This window comes from Elephantulus edwardii, unplaced genomic scaffold (assembly GCF_000299155.1).
Source record: "Elephantulus edwardii isolate Elephantulus edwardi_28Jun2011 unplaced genomic scaffold, EleEdw1.0 scaffold00009, whole genome shotgun sequence".
Classification (NCBI taxonomy): domain Eukaryota; kingdom Metazoa; phylum Chordata; class Mammalia; order Macroscelidea; family Macroscelididae; genus Elephantulus; species Elephantulus edwardii.
Genome location: NW_006399759.1, coordinates 9,586,357 through 9,602,648, shown reverse-complemented (window position 1 = coordinate 9,602,648; position 16,292 = coordinate 9,586,357). Strand labels below are relative to the sequence as shown.

Sequence of the window (16,292 nt, the reverse complement as noted above, 5' to 3'; positions counted from 1 at the left end):
CTACTTCCATTTGTGTTGTCTTTTATGATACAGAGTTTGATGGTTTTGTGTTTGTGTGTGTGTGTGTGTGTGTGTGTGTCTGTGTTTTAAAGGTAAAGGTGCTTTTATCTTCTCCAGAAACCTCACAAACTTTCTTGAGCAAAGTGCCTAATTACAGAGCTTACAAATGAGTAAGAGGGAAAAAAAAGTCAATTATCTAGAAGCACTAACTGAATCTGGGTACAGTGAAGCTTACGCCTCTCCAATTCATACACATGTGGGCCATTTCTCTGCAAAATGTCCAAGAAATGTGATGGGCACCTAAGTTCTTGAGATGTAAAAGACAATTAGCATGTGAGTGAAAAAAGCAGTAAGATTCTGAGGAGGCAAACCCCACGCTGGTTATTTCACCTCGGGGGGACGGTCTGCGTGCACGTCATGTGAGTCTCACACTTATCTTCATGCTACTTGATGTTCTTCAGGAGTGCTGTCCGGGCATTCACGACTGCTTTGAAAGCATCTTCACTGCCAGGGGCAACACATTTGTCTGGGTGAAGAAGCACAGCGAGCTTCCGGTACGCTTTATTGACTTCGTCCCTAGGAAAAGGAGCAAAGCACTAAGTCAGGGAACAGCACCATCCCCACTCCACTGCAGTTTAGCTCTTTCAGTAAGGACACTGGAAGTCATCATTATCCCTTCTCAAAGGTGGGACTAAAACATCTGGAGCCAACACATCAAACAAAAAGTATGTAACATAAAAACTAAAACAACAGCAACAACAAACTAACGCAATGTAAAAGGAATAGAAAAATCCTAGGGAAACAATAAGGGTATGATCAGATTAAAACAGTGATTGGTACCACAGGAATTTTTAATCACTATTATATGAGTACAGACAGGACATATCCCTGGTGTACACCCTTCCCAATTCTGAACCATGCAGTGTTTCCTTGCTCTGTTCTGACTACTGTCTCTTGGTCCAAGTATAGGTTTCGCATTAGCACAATTAAATGTTCTGGGATTCCCATTCTTCTCAGAGTCAGCCACAGCTTGTTATGATCCACACAGTCAAATGCCTTTGCATAATCAATTGAGCACAGATATACATTCCTCTGGTACTTCCTGCTTTCAACTAAAATCCATCTAACATCAGCTACAATATCACTAGTACCACAACCCCTTCTAAACCCAGCCTGGACTTCTGGCAGTTCTCTGCTGATGTGCTGTTCTAATCGTTTTTGGATAATCTTCAGTAGAATTTTGCTTGCATGTGAAATCAATGATATAGTTTCCACACTCTGTTAGGTCACCTTTCTTTGGAATGGGAACAAATATAGATATCTTCTAGTCAGTTGGCCAAGTGGTTGTTCTCCAGATTTCTTGGCACAACTTGGTGAGCACATCCGGGGCAGCATCTGTTAGCTGAAATATGTCAATTGGTATACCATCTATTCCTGGGGTCTTATTTTTTGCTATTTCTTTCAAAGCAGCTTGAACTTCTTCCTTCATCACCATAGGCTCTTGCTCATATGTTGTTTCATTAAATTCTTCTGTGTCTGCCAATTCTTTTCGATACAATGACTCAGTATATTCTTTCCATCTTGTTTTGATACCTCCTGGATCATTTAGTACTCTGCCTAAAGCATCTTTGATTATAGCAACTCTAGGTTTGAATTTGTTTTTCAGTTCCTTGAGCTTAAGGAATGCTGAGCAAGTTCGACCCTTTTGGTTTTCTGACTCCAACTTCTTGCACATTTCATTGTAATACTTTACTTTGTCATCCCACGCTGCCTTTTGAAATCTTCTGTTCAGCTCTTTAGTATCTTGAATTCTTCAGTGGTGGAAGATCTATCAACAATCTGCGTTATGCAGATGACACAACCCTGCTTGCTGAAACTGAGGGGGACCTGAAGCGCTTGCTGCAGAGGGTCAAGGACTGCAGCCATCAATATTGATTGAAGCTCAATATCAAGAAGACAAAGATTCTCACCACTTGAGATTGTTCACAGCTTTAGTCTGCTTGGCTCCACAATCAACACTCTTGGCACTCGCAGCCAGGAAATTAAAAGACGTATTGCGATGGGAAAGTCTGCTGTTAGGGACCTCTCTAAAGTACTTAAGAGCAATGGTGTGTCTCTGAAGACTAAGGTGCATCTGGTACAGGCCATGGTCTTTGAAATAACTTTTTATGCGTCAGAGAGCTGGACAATGACTAGGGAGGAGAGAAGGAGAATTGATGTTTTTGAGCTTTGGTGTTGGAGAAGAGTGCTGAGGGTGCCATAGACTGCTAAGAAAACAAACAGATTCATCCTGGAGAGGGTTAAACCGGGCTGCTCCTTGGAGGCAAGGATTCTGAGACTTCGTCTGACATACTTTGGTCATGTTGTAAGGAGAGACTGGTCCTTGGAGAAAGACATCATGCTTGGGAGGGTGGAGGGCAGGCGCAGGAGGGGAAGGTCCTCTGGGAGGTGGATTGATTCGGTGACTGGGGTAATTGGGATGAGTGTGTCGGAGACAGTGAGATTGGCACAGGACAGAGCAGAGTTTAGAGCTGTTGTACACAGGGTCACTATGAGTCGCAAGCGACTCGACGACACATAACAACAACAACAACAATTATATGAGTGCAGGATTGGTCTCTGCATCCAGGCTACTTTGTTTGGAGCCACAGTCTTTGCTGACTGAAGGAATGAGTGCACAGGGCAATCAGGGGAGGCCCCGAAGAAGATGGGGGTCAGGGTTAATACAGCAGTGGGGACACAGAGCTCCCTGGGGAAAGAGAACTGACAGAGGCTGAGCACAGGACCTGCAGACAGCATGCAGTCCTGTGAGGAGTAAGCAAAGGGCTTTGCAAATAAAATAACAGAAAAAAATTGGATTAGAAATAATAAGAGTAATTAATAATAATAATAATAGGTGTTTCATGATATAGTGGTGTTGGTAAGATTTTTTCTGAAGCTAGGACACTGATAAAGGGTAGTTATAGCAGTAACACAGGGATGAGGTACAAGAGTTTATATTAAGGTATTTGTAAGAAGCAATCAAAGAAGATCAGGGAGGAAGAATATAAGGGGGAAACTGGCAGAAGTTAGTGGGTGTACAGGCCAAGTTGTAACAGAGAGGGGATGAAATGAGTCCCAGCATCATGAGAACTGAGGTGCAGGGGAAGATAGGCTGAGAAGGACAGAGACTCAAAAAGCAACAGGGGAAAGAGATCACTGTCCACAGAGGAAAGGATCAGGAACAATGTTTCTCCAAAGTTCAACAAGTACTAACTGCAAACTCGCAGAGGTCTAGAGGCTTCAGTTGCTCAAGTGAGTGGAAAACTGCTCTGGAAAGTGTCTGGAGACTATTATATCTTCTCCCTGTTCTCCAGTCATCCTCTGCTGTCAGATCTTCTAGCCCGCCCAAACTGAAGAGTGTCCAAGTACCCAGTCACTTCCTGGTAGACTGAACTCGGTCTCAAGAAGAAACTTTTATTTTCCATCTTCTCTTTGTAACTCCGGGTTCCAGTTATAAGCATGGGTATGGTGCTTCTCTAAATTCTTAAGGTTTCTTCTTCTTCTTTTTTTTTAATTTCAAGAATTTCCAATAGATCTCGCCAAATGAATGAGATGGTCTTTGATACTTTGGCTGTCACAGAAAGTCTTCTACTAGCCTGGAGTGATGTCGCAGGGCTGTGTTAACACACATCCATGTTTAGGCATACAAGTCCCTGTGCTCATCAATACAGAGAAGAACCGGCTTTCAACAGTTGGAACAAGACTGTTTCTTTCTGTTATAGAAAACCAGGGCTTCTGCTCTCTGCTCTATAGTGGTGTCCTTTTGAATTTCCTTGCTTTTAACTCAGTCTGTAGTTTTTATCCATAGATAATTTGAGTGTTAAGTACCATCAAATAGACTACAACTCACAGCGAACTGATGAACAACAGATCTGAACTCGGTCCTGTGCTGACCTCATTATCTTTGACACACTTGAATCTATTGCTGCAGTCTGTATATCAAGCCATCTCGCTGAGGGTCTTCCCTTCTGCTGACCCGGCACCTTTCTAAGCATGATGTCCCTCCCCAAAGAACAGCCTCTCCTAGAAGCATGTAGCTGACAAGTCATATTCTTCCTTTATAAAGATACTTATTTTTCCAAAAGACCCTTTGTCTTTTCTCTTCCCAGTGAGTGAGTCCTGGGCATGGACCCTCTAACAACTCTGCTTCCTGCGTGAGGATGCTCACAAAGGTTAGTGGTTAGGCTCTGTTCTCTGCCCAAAGTGCCTTTCAAGAGTTTCAGGTTGTAGAATACACACCCTGGAGAATATCTGGAGAAACAAGACTGACTGAAGTATGTAAGGAATATTATCAGTTCTGTTGAAGATGAAGATTTTCTTAAAATTTAAGAACTGTAAACATAGCATTGAACAAACATGAAAACTAACTTAAGGGGGAAAATGCTATTAAAGAGATGCAAATCAAAATGAAGAGATGACATCTCATCACATCAATAATAGCAAAACTAAAAATCAAACAAAACCAAAAACCAACAAATGCTGGCCCAGGTGTAGAGAGACTGGAACACTTATACACTGAAGATGGAACTGTAAAATGGAACAGCCACTGCGGAACCTGGTATGGCACTTTCTTAAAAAGTTAGAAACAGAGACATTGTATGATCCAGCAGCAATCCCACTCCTAATAATATATATCCTAGAGAAATAAAAGCAGTGCCATGAATAGAAAATGATTTCTATTTTGCCCAGTTATGCAGATGACACACCCTGCTTGTTGAAACTGAGGAGGACCTAAAACGCTTGCTGCAGAAGGTCAAGGACTGCAGTCTTAAATATGAATTGAAGCTCAACATCAAGAAAACAAAGATACTCACTACTGGGCTGACTGCAGCCATCATGACAGATGGTGAAGAGATTGAGATTGTTAACTTTAGTTTGCTTGGCTATACAATCAATATTCTTGGCTCCAGCAGCCAGGAAATTAAAAGATGTTTTGCACTGGGAAAGTCTGCTGTCAGAGACCTCTTCAAAGTACTGAAGAGTAATGATGTCAGTCTGGAGACTAAGGTGTGCCTGATAGAGGTGTGATACATGGTCATTGCAATTATTTGCTATGGATCAGAAAGCTGGACAATGACTAGGGATGATAGAAGGAGAACTGATGCCTTTGAGTTGTGGTGCTGGAGAAGACTACTGAATATATCACGGACTACTAAGAGAACAAACAGGTTTGTCCTGGAGAGGATAAGACCAGGCTGCTCCTTGGAGGCAAGGATTCTGAGGCTTTGTCTGACGTACTTTGGTCATGCTGTAAGGATTTACCAGTCCTTGGAGAAGGATGTCATGCTTGGGAGGGTGAAGGGATAGAACAGGGTATAGGGCTATTGTATATAGGATCGCTATGAGTCGCAGGCGACTCGATGGAACATAGTACACAGAACAGACTCAGTGGACAAAGTTAGAGAAGTACAAGCTCATGTTGGTTAAGAACAGGGAGGTTGTGGAAGTTTTGCTAAATTCCAATCAACTACAGGAAACAAAATTTCCTCTGTTATGAGTATTATGCTAGGTTAATTTGTAAATCCATATAGTAATAGTTTCTTAATTTTAGAGTATCATTGGAGAGGAAATCAATCAATGTAGGATGAGACTACAGAGATCAGAAGAGAAATTTAAAACACACCAATGAGCTCTGTGCTGTGCACATGAGGTCACGTGAATTCCTCCAGGTCCTCAGTTATGCCTGGCAGGTCGAGAGTAACCAGTGATGGTCTTCTTCCTTTCCCCACTTTCCACCCAAACTTTTCAAGATGAGGTTAACGTGGAACAGAGAAACTTACTGTTTTTTGGTGCTTACAAGGCAATTTTAAGAAATACTTTATTCTGTGAAGATCAAAGTGAAAAAGTATAAAGAAGTATGAGGAAAAAAGCTGGGGTTAAATGAAAAAACCCTGGTAATGTTATACATTACAATATGTATAATAATGGTAGTACTCTAAATACAATCATAGTGAATAATAACATATTTTACACAAGCAACAAAGAATAGTGGTTGTATTTCTTTTCCTCTTGTAATTATTTTGGTAGAAAAGTAAGGGGCTAAAATAAAATAATTTACCATAAATACACAGAGGAAAACAGCAGGACTGTGTTTGTGTGTGCATATTACAGACAGACAAGAGACACACAGACAGACACTAAGTGCTCAAATGTTTCAAGGTCAAGAGCCAATTCTATCATTCCTGAAAGTGTGTTGATGCTCACTGAGTTCTGGTTTTTCCATTTATAGAACGGAATATTTTGACAAGTTGCTTGCTAACACCCTTCCCTCCTCTAAAACTCTATGATTTGAGAATTTACTTTTTTGTTGTTGCTATGTGCTGTCAAGTCACTTGCGACTCATAGTGACCCTATGTACAACAGCCCTATACCCTGTTTTATCCTGTGCCAATCTTACTGTCTCTGACACACCAACCTCTATTACCCCAGTCACTGAATCAATTCATCTCATCGAGGGTCTTCCTCTCTTGCTCTGTCCCTTCATCCTCCCAAGCATGATGTCCCTCTCCAAGGACAGTTCCCTCCTTGCAATATGTCCAAAGTATGTCAGACGAAGCTTCAGAATTCCTGCCTCCAAGAAGCCTGGTCTCGCGCTCTCCAAGATGAACCTGTTTGTTCTAGCCATTCATGGTATATTCAATACCATGTATATTCAATACTGTTCTCCAGCACCCCAGCTCAAGGGCATCAATTCTCCTTCTATCATTCCTAATCATCGTCCAGCTTTCTGATGCATAGCAAGCAACTGCAAAGACCATGGCCTGAATCAGGTGCACCTTAGTCTCTAGACTGATATCATTGATCTTTAGTACTTTGGAGAGGTCTCTGACAGCCGACTTTCCCAATGCAGTAAGTTTTTTAATTTCCTGGCTACTGGTACCCTGAGTGCTGACTGCGAAGCCAAGCAAACTGAAGCTGTTAACAATCTCAATCTCTTCACCATCTATCATAATGCTATAATTGGCCTAGTGGTGGGAATCCTTGTTTTCTTGATGTTGAGCTTCAATACATATTTAAGACTGTAGTCCTTGATCTTCTGCAGCAAGCACTTCAGGACTTCTTTGGTTTCAGCAAGCAGGGTTGTGTTATCTGTTGTAATACAGATTGTTGATGAATCTCCTTCCAATCCTGATGCCACATTTCTCCTCATAGAGCCCAGCCTCCTGGATAATCTGTTTTGCATATAGATTGAAAAGGTTTAGAGATAGGATACATCCCTGGCATACACCCTTCACAATTTTGAACCATGCAGTGTTCATTGCTCTGTCTGACGACTGCCTCTTGGTTCAAGTATAGGTTTCACATTAGCACAATCAAATGTTCTGGGATTCCCATTCTTCTCAGAGTCAGCCACAGTTTGTTGTGATCCACACAGTCAAATGCCTTTGCATAGTCAATGAAGCACAGATAGATATTCTTCTGGCATTCTCTGCTTTCAGCCAAGATCCATCTAACATTAGCTATAATATCCCTAGTACCACAGCCTCTTCTAAACCCAGCCTGCATACCTGGCAGTTCTCTGTTGATATGCTGTCCCAGTTATTTTTGGGTAGTTTTCAGCAGAATCTTGCTTCCATGTTGTATTAATGATTTTTTCCATAATTTCCACACTTTGTTGGGTCACCTTTCTTTGGAATGGGAACAAATATAGATCTCTTCCAGTCAGTTGGCCAAGTGGTTGTTCTCCAGAGTTCTTGGCACAGCTTGGTGAGCACATCCAGGGTAGCATCTGTCTTCCTCTTTTTTTTTTTTAGGTTACATTAACTTCAAACTTCTTCAACTTTATCAGACAACTAACTATGTTCTCTTGTTTTGTTTCTGTGGTATTTAATTCATTCAGTGAAGCACAGTGATTAAGTAAGCTTGAGAAACACATAGTCCTAGTTTTTATGCTTATGGCGACATCTATAATTTCAACTACTATGTCTTTTTCTGTAATAGAGCCCAGCACTAAGTATCCTAGAGTATTGCTTACCGTGAGGCTCCAGGTTTGACTCCCAACATGTCCCAACTATCTTTGCTATTGCGAATCCTGCGAATGGTGTCTGCTTGTTCTTTGGTGAAACTAGCACTGTTATTTGTGATAGGACGTTTCCCGCCATTTTCACATAAATCTACTATGGAGACATAGAAGGTCTGAAAAACAAAGAAGATCCCATAGCAGAACTGATTTTATGGAAACAGGAATTCTTGTTAAGTATCAAGTCAAAGCCTTTTCAGGATTCAAGAACTCTTAACGGTATAAATAAAACAAATATGAACTTTAAAAGACATTTTCCTCTTATACTGCATATACTTATATATACACATACTTCATTTAGATAAGTACAAAACCAGAAAAAGCATAAAGAAAAAAAAAGGTAAGTGGTTTATAATTCTACACTCAAGATAACTTTACCTGAGTAAATTTCTAACAGTGTTCGAAAATCTCAAGTAGCCTTAAAAAGTTAAACATCGCAAGAACATGGAAATAGCCCAAATGTCCATCCACAATCAAATGGACTGAGAAATTGTGGCCTAGTAACACAATGGAATACTACGTGGCACTCAGGCACAATTTAAAAAACTGGGAGGGACTGGAAAGCATTCTGCTGAGTGAACTAACTCAGTCTCATAAGGATAAATACTGCATAAGATCATTACTGTAAAAATAGAAAGTTAACTAGTAAAACATGTATGAGGATCCAAGGGGGGGAGGGGTAGGAGAAGAAGGGTGAGGATGGGCAGAGGGAAATTACATTTTGATGGATGGAGGGAGAGGGTAAAGAAAATGGGACCAATCTGATGGGGACCTGAAAAGACTGGGTAATGGTAGGTATAGTGGTGATTAATTTTATAAAACACAATGTATGAGAATGATTGAATAAAACACAATGTGAATGAAGGGAAATAAGCACAATGTATATAAATTCTGTATGCAAACCAATATAAAAATTTTCTAAAAAGTATGTTAAACATAAAATTATCATAGGACCTAGCAAGTCTACACATAAGGAATTGAAAAATGTAATCAAACAAGTGTGTGTAAATATCGAAAGAAACACATTCACAATAGCTAAAGGTGGAAACAACCCAGATGTTCTTCAACTAATGAATGGAAGAACAATATGTGGTACATTTACATTTACATAAAAAAACCCCAAATCCAACATCCAACCCACTCATCGATTCTGATTTGCAGTGGGCCCATAAGGCAGTAAAACTGTCCCACAGGGTTTCCAAGGCAGTCATCTTTCATGGAAGCAGACCAGCACATCCTTCTCCCATGGAGTAGCTGGGAGATTTGAATTCATGACCCCTCTGCTAGCAGCTAAGTGCTAAACTACTATATCACCAGGATGTCTCACATGCCACCATCAAAAGGAAAGAAGTATTGATGTGTTCTACAATGTGGATGGACTATAAAAGTGTTATGCTAAGTTGAGAGAGATCAGGCACAAAATTATACATATGGCATAATTCCATTTATAGGAATGTCTAAAAAAGGTAAATCTACAAAGACAGAAAGTAATTGATGGTTGCTTTGAGCTGAGGAGAGAGGATAATAGGGAGTGAGAGCTTAATAGATGCAGGGCTTCCTTCTGAGTTGAGAAAACTAGATATGAGTGGTGGATGGCTAACATTTTGAATGGACTAAATGCCACTTTAAACTGAATAACTGTTCCATGTGAATTTTACCTCAACAGAAAATACAAATAGTAGTAAAAAAAATAAAATGAAAGCTGCATCTCCCTACCTCCCTACTCTTCAAGTTCCTCTCCTCAAGGTAATCTCACTGATAAAATTTTTTCGAGACTCCTTCTAGAAAAGTTTTCTATTAGTTTATTAGTACATATGCACATTAAAAATTTACATAAAATAACTTTTTTACATAATAATATATATTGGACTCTTGCTATACTTCAGACTGAGTCCTTCCTTCTGCATTTTTCTACACAGTTATGCTATAATTTTTTAATAGTTTCCCATTCTTGGACAACTCAGTTTCCAATATTTGCTACTACAAATAGTCCTTCAGTGACTATTTTGGGGGCATACGTCTCTACATAGTTGTAGAGGTTTTCCTTTAGGATGAATGCCTAAAAACAGAATTTCTGAGCAGATGTGCATTTTAAATTTTGATCTGACAACTGTCTTCCAAAAAGGTTGCACCAGTCGGTGACGAGCACCCATTTCCCTACACTGTCACCAGCACTGGATGGTCTCAGACATCTTAACTAAGCTTCCTCACATGATGTGCCTCACAGGACTGATTTGCATCTTTTAACAATAAATGAGACTATTCTTCATATGTTTTATTGAACTTTAAAAAAATTTATTTTATTATTTTTTTGTGTGTACCGACAAATTGGATCTGACTGGTACAGGAGGAGATTGCCCCTCCTTCTCCAGCAGAGCGTCTGGTGAATTCGAACCACATACCTCTGGGACTGCAGTGCAGTTTCTTGCCACTAAGCCACCAGAGCTCCCTGACCTTTTTGTTTTCTGAAAGCTGGCAGTTCAAATTGTTTGTTCCTTTTTCTGGTGGCTTGTAAATGCAAACTCTTATTTGATTCTGCTCGTGCCTTACACTCTGTGCACAATTATTACTGTTAAATGACTCTACTCAAAAATTAATTTCTTATTACTGCTCTTGTGTGTCAGGAAGTGTGAGGATGTCAGGCTAGAACAGGGTTCAGATCTTTTGTTCATAGGGTCACTATGAGTCATACTTGACTTGATAGCACCTAAAAACAATAACATGTCTTATACTCTGCACTATTATTAATGTTAAATGACTCCACTTAAACATTAATTTATTATACTAGTGCTGCCTTGAAAGTGACATATCTCTTCTTCTCTCAATTTCTTTTTTAATTTCTTCTTTTTCTAGTTCTTAGATATTCCTCCAGGTCTCTCTCCTAGATTCCTCTTTGTGCTCTCCAGAAACAGGTAATCGACTTGGAAATCTAACAAGGGGCCCTGACATATGAGAAAGCTTGTCAAAGAAAACCCATTAGAAATCAAGACAAAAGAAGCATTTCCTTGGTTTTAGTCTACCTTAACTGTATTCTCTCTGTTAAGTGAATAAGACAAAACCAAAAAACATTTTAACACAAAGTATCTCTTAAGCAGATAAACAAAGAAATTACTTGTTGAATGAAACCAATAGGAAAGCACTGAGTACTTCCTGGACAGTTTCATAACATTCCTCTTGTTAGCCTTCCACACCCCCCCCCCACCTCCCCACCCTGCTGTTGTTGTTTAGCTGCCCTATGTGCCAACTACAGCTCATAGGGATCCTATGAACAGCAGACCTAAACATTTCCCTCTCCTGCCCCATCCTCCAATCTCTGCCAGGCTCAAGCCCACTGCTGCAGTTACTCTCAATCCATGGCATTGAGAGTCTTCTTCTGGCCCTTGATTTTCCCCAGAATGATGTTTCTCTTTGTTGACTAATTTATCCATATTGTTGTTGTTTTGTGGTGTCGGGTCAGCACAGACCCATAGCTGACTCTCCAGCAGGCTTTAAGGACAGTTAATTGCACAGGAGAAGACTACCCATCCTCCTCCTGTGAAGAAGCTGGTGGATTTGAACCGCATGCGTTTGGGATTGCAGTGCAGCTCCTTACCTACCCAAACTTTACAGAAAAGGAGAAAAGCCACCTAAAAGAGTTCAGTGTTCACAGATCTTTGCTAGCGATGTCAGGGTGAGCTAAATCGAAATATAAGTGTTCACAGACTTCTGAGGACTAAGTTTTCATGGACAGCACACAAGCTTAGAGAAGATTCACTGAAGTCGAAAGCTTTGGGTTTAAATTTCATGTCTGAGTTATAGCCACGATGGTGTAACAGGTACTAGACCAGACTACCTGCAATAACTTACAGAAAACATTTATGACGCAACTATTTTCAGGCAGCAGATGACAGTTTGTGCATGACTTGAATCCCTGAGCAGTAAAGTCCACAATCACCTGGTTCTCTGCCTATAGTTTTGTGACCATGTCAGGAAGCTGGAGTGCAAGCAGGCACAAAGTTACACTGAGTTAAGGAAGAAGCAGAGACCAGAGCTTGAATCTGATGGGGCTACAATGTTCTGAGCAGCACACAGGAGAGAGAGAGCATGAAGGAGCGCGGTGCAGAGTTGGGGCCCCCAAAATCCATGTGAGCGCTCCTTACCAGTGTTTTCTGAGGGTTGGGCCATACAAGCACAGGGAGAGATCATGGAAGGCTTACTAGCTAGCAGCTGCAAGGGAGTTTAAAAAACAGACCACTATTCTAGAAGTTAAGTGGTGCTAGGGAAGAATTTTGCTTTGCCAGTGTGGAGAAATTGCTTTAACACTTCATTAAAACTCTTGGCATCTAGCTGAGATACCAGAAAGGCTGTACCCCTTAGGAATTAGGTTTGTCCTTATAAAACCTAAAACCAAGAGCCAACAGAATCTGCAAAAGAGAGTTTGGAGGCAGAGACCTTCCAAAATCTAAAAGCTTGGGGAAAAGAGAAGATGCCCTTGTGGCACGATGGGTTAAACACAGGCTGCTCACTGAGAGGTCCGAGACTGGAAACACCAGCATAGGAAAGAGATGAGGCTGTGAGCTCCTCTAAAGAGTTACAGACTTAGAAACCCTATTGGGCAGTTCTACAGGTCACAAAAAGTTAGTATTGACTAGGTAGCAGTGAGCTGGCTGGTTGGTTGATTGGGCTGGGAAAAACAATGGGCTTGCTTTGTTATTGCTGTTCTTGCTAGGTGCCATTGAGTTGACCACAATGCATAGCCACCCCTATAAAAAAACAGGTCAAAATCCTGCCCCATTCTGTGCCATCCTCACGATCTGTCATGCTCAAGCCCGCTCTTGTAGTTACGGTCGTCAATCCATCTCCTCGAGGACCTTCCTCTCTTTAAATGACTCCATCTTTCCCAGCATGAAGGCTTTTCCAAAGACTGACCTCTCCTGACAATATCCCCAGAGTGAGATGAAGTTCTACCACCCTCTCCTCTAAGGGGCACCCTGGTTGCACTTCCTCCAAGACCGATTTGTTTTGTTTTGTTATTTTGGCAGTGCACGGGATAGTGAGTACTTTTTGCCAGCACCACAATTAAAATTCATTTAATCTTTACTCAGTGTCTGACTTTCAGATGCATAAGAAGTAACTGGTAATACCACGGCTTGGAGATGGCACACCCTAGTCTTTAAACTGATATTGTTGCTCTTTAGAACTTTGGAGAGGTCCTCAACAGCAGATTCTCTCAATGCAACACAGCTTTTGATTTTTGACTGCTGCTACCAATCCAAGTAAAATTAAATCATTGACAGCTTCAATCTTTTCTCCATCTATCATGATGTTGCCTATTGGTCCACAGTGAAGACTTTCGCTTTCTAAACACTGAGATGTAATACATATTGAAGGTTATATAGTCTTTGATATTCTTCAGTAAGTGCCTGAAAGTTTCCACTCTTACTGCAAACCAGGTTATAGATCATCTGTATATTGCAGACTACTTATGATGCATCAGAGAGCTGGACAATGACTAAGGATGACAGAAGAAAAATTGATACCTTTGAGGTGTGGTGCTGGAGAAGAGTCATGAACATACATACCATGGACCACCACGAAAACAAATCGGTCTGTATTGGAGAGGGTGAAATCAAGTTTCTCCTTGGAGGCTTTTGAAGCTCTGTCTCACACACTTTGGGCATGTGGCCAAGAGGGACTGACTCTCAGAGAAGGACATCATGCTCAGAGGAGTGAACGGACAGCACAGGAGAGGAAGACCCTGGATGAGATGGATTGATACAGTGACTGGGGCAATGAGGATAGGTGTGTTGGAGTCAGTGAGACTGGCTCAGGACAGGGCAAGGTTCGCTGTGGGTCTCAGGCAAATCAACGGCACATAACAACTAGAACAAGGCAGATTATTATCAGTCTTCTCCTAATTTTGATGTCACATTCTTCTTCATATAGTCTAGCTTCTTGAACAATTTACTCAGTATACAGATTGAATAGACATGGAGAAAGGAGACCTGATGCACATCTTTCTTGATTTTAAACCTTCAGTGTTCCCTTGTTGCTTGGACAAAGGCTTTGGTCTATGTATACTGTTACTGTCTTGTAGATGCTGTTATGTCAGGACCAATTCATAGTTGATCTTCCAACTCATAGCTGGTCTTCGATCATTAGTGTTCAATGCATCAAATCTATTTTGAGATGGTTTTTAAATTCAATTGGGATAGACTCAAGGTCCATTTTGATTCTTGTGGACTTGATTTGATTTTCATCAACTTCAATTTGAACTTGTTCATGAGTAACTGGTGATCTGTTTCACAGTTAGCCCCTGGCCTTGTATTGCTGATTTGGAATTTCTCCAACGCCTTTTTCCACAGATGTAGTCAATCTGATTTTTCATCAGGTGTGGTCCTTGTAGAGTTGACATTTTATGGGTTGGGTTTTTTTTAAATAAGGTAACTGTAATCAGTAAATCATAAATCCCTTACTATTTAAGGAAAAAAAAAAAAGAAGCCTACACAAGTTAAATGTAATCTGTAATCTGCCAGTAATTTAACTGCAGGTAACACAAGAATTATTATCAAGCTTCCGAGGAAGAGAATTAGAAGTCTCTACAATGTATTATTCTAGTGCCAGTTGATAATCATTAATCATACAAAGAAGAAAATGTGATTCTTACCAGGAGTTTTTAAGGTAACCAGAAGTCAACAGAAATTGAGATGGCTCAGATGTTGGACTTAATAGAAAAGACTTTAAAGCAACTATTACAAATACATTCAAACTATAAAAGGAAAAATATTCAAAGAATTAAAGAAAAGAGAACTGTTTAAAAGGGTTATGTGATTAGGTATTACTATCATGACAGGAGTCCAGACTGAAGACAGCATAGTGGAGTGGACTTGGAGGGAGGGATTGTATAACAATGAAAGAATTTTACTTTTCAAAGAGAAGAGCGAATTGGGGGGAGGGTTGTGCAGGGAGAAAAGTGCAACAATGAATGAATGGAAATCCAAAGTCTCTGCAAACTTTCATTAAAATTAATTAAGAAAAATAAAATCTCAATGAGTAAGAACCAGGAAATTGCACAGATGAACCATATTCAAATTCTAGACCTGCAGAGTACTGAAATGAAAATTTCACTATGTTTAACCGCAAACTGTTAGTGAAATTATAAACAGAGCAGCAGAGACAATCCAATTGGAAAATCTAAGACACTAAAAGGAAGGACATCAACAGGGCCTCAGAGATTGTGGGATAAAACAAAATGGAACAACATACATGCAACGAGTTCCTACAAAAGGAGAGAGTGAACCTGGTAAAGAAAAACAAGTATTTGAAAAAATAACAGTTAAAGACAAAGAATGTTTGAAGAAGTAACAGTCAAAGACTTCCAAAACTACATTGGGCAAGTCCACTGTCAGGGACTTTTTCAAAATGCTGACGAGCAATGATGTCAGTTTGAAGACTAAAGGGTGCCTGTTTCAGGCCATGGTTTCCTCAATCACCTGCATCAGAGAGCTGGACAATGAAGAAGGATGACAGAAGAAGAATTGATGCCTTTGAGCTGTGGTGTTGGAGAAGAGCACTGAACACACCATGGACGGCCAAAAGAACAAACAAATATGCTTGGAAAAGTTGTAGCTGGAGTGCTCCTTGGAGGCAAAGATGGCAAAGCTTTGTCTTGGAAAGGGATATCATGCTTGGAAAGACGAAGGGTCAGTGAAGGAAAGGAAGATCCTCAATGAGATTAACTGACACAGTGACTTTAACAATGGGCTCTAGTAATGTCAGAGATGATGAGGATGGCACAGAAGAGGGCAGGGCTCAGGGAGGCTGTTTATAGGGTCACTGTCTGTCATGCTGGATTTGATGGCACCTAACAATAACCAATCCAATAAACTCTTACATAGGATAAGCATAAGAAAACCACGCTCAGGCACATCGTAGTAAAAATGCTAAAACCAAAGAGAAAGAAACTTTTGAAAGGAGCTAGAAAGGAGGAGGGATATATTATGAACATGGGAATGAAAAAGAGAAAGACACCTGATGAGGCCAGAAGACCATGGCCTATTATCTTTAAAGTACTGAAAGAAACTAAATCTTCAACTACTATCTTATGCCCCTTAACAAATCACTTTATTAATCTTAGCCTCAGTATCTTTATGTATGAAATAAAAATAATAATCAATAGGCAGTGCAAATCTACCAGCTGCTCCTTGGGAGAAAGAAGGGCAATCTCCTCGTGTGTGATTTATAGCCTTTG

General features: G+C 40.4%; 1 protein-coding gene across 2 annotated transcripts in view; it reads right to left on the bottom strand.

Annotated features, from left to right (window-relative positions):
• Nucleotides 1-443: 443 nt before the first annotated feature.
• The window catches only part of DNAJC27 (DnaJ (Hsp40) homolog, subfamily C, member 27), a 63,599-nt gene continuing 47,750 nt past the window's right edge, over nt 444-16,292 (bottom strand). The window contains exons 6-7 of one of the 2 annotated variants that reach the window (XM_006880621.1): nt 8,018-8,178; nt 444-576 (exon numbers count right to left, since the gene is read on the bottom strand). In XM_006880621.1, coding sequence (XP_006880683.1) covers nt 444-576; nt 8,018-8,178 — 294 coding nt within the window. The remainder of the gene's footprint in view (nt 577-8,017; nt 8,179-16,292) is intronic. The other variant, XM_006880622.1, reaches the window with a different exon arrangement.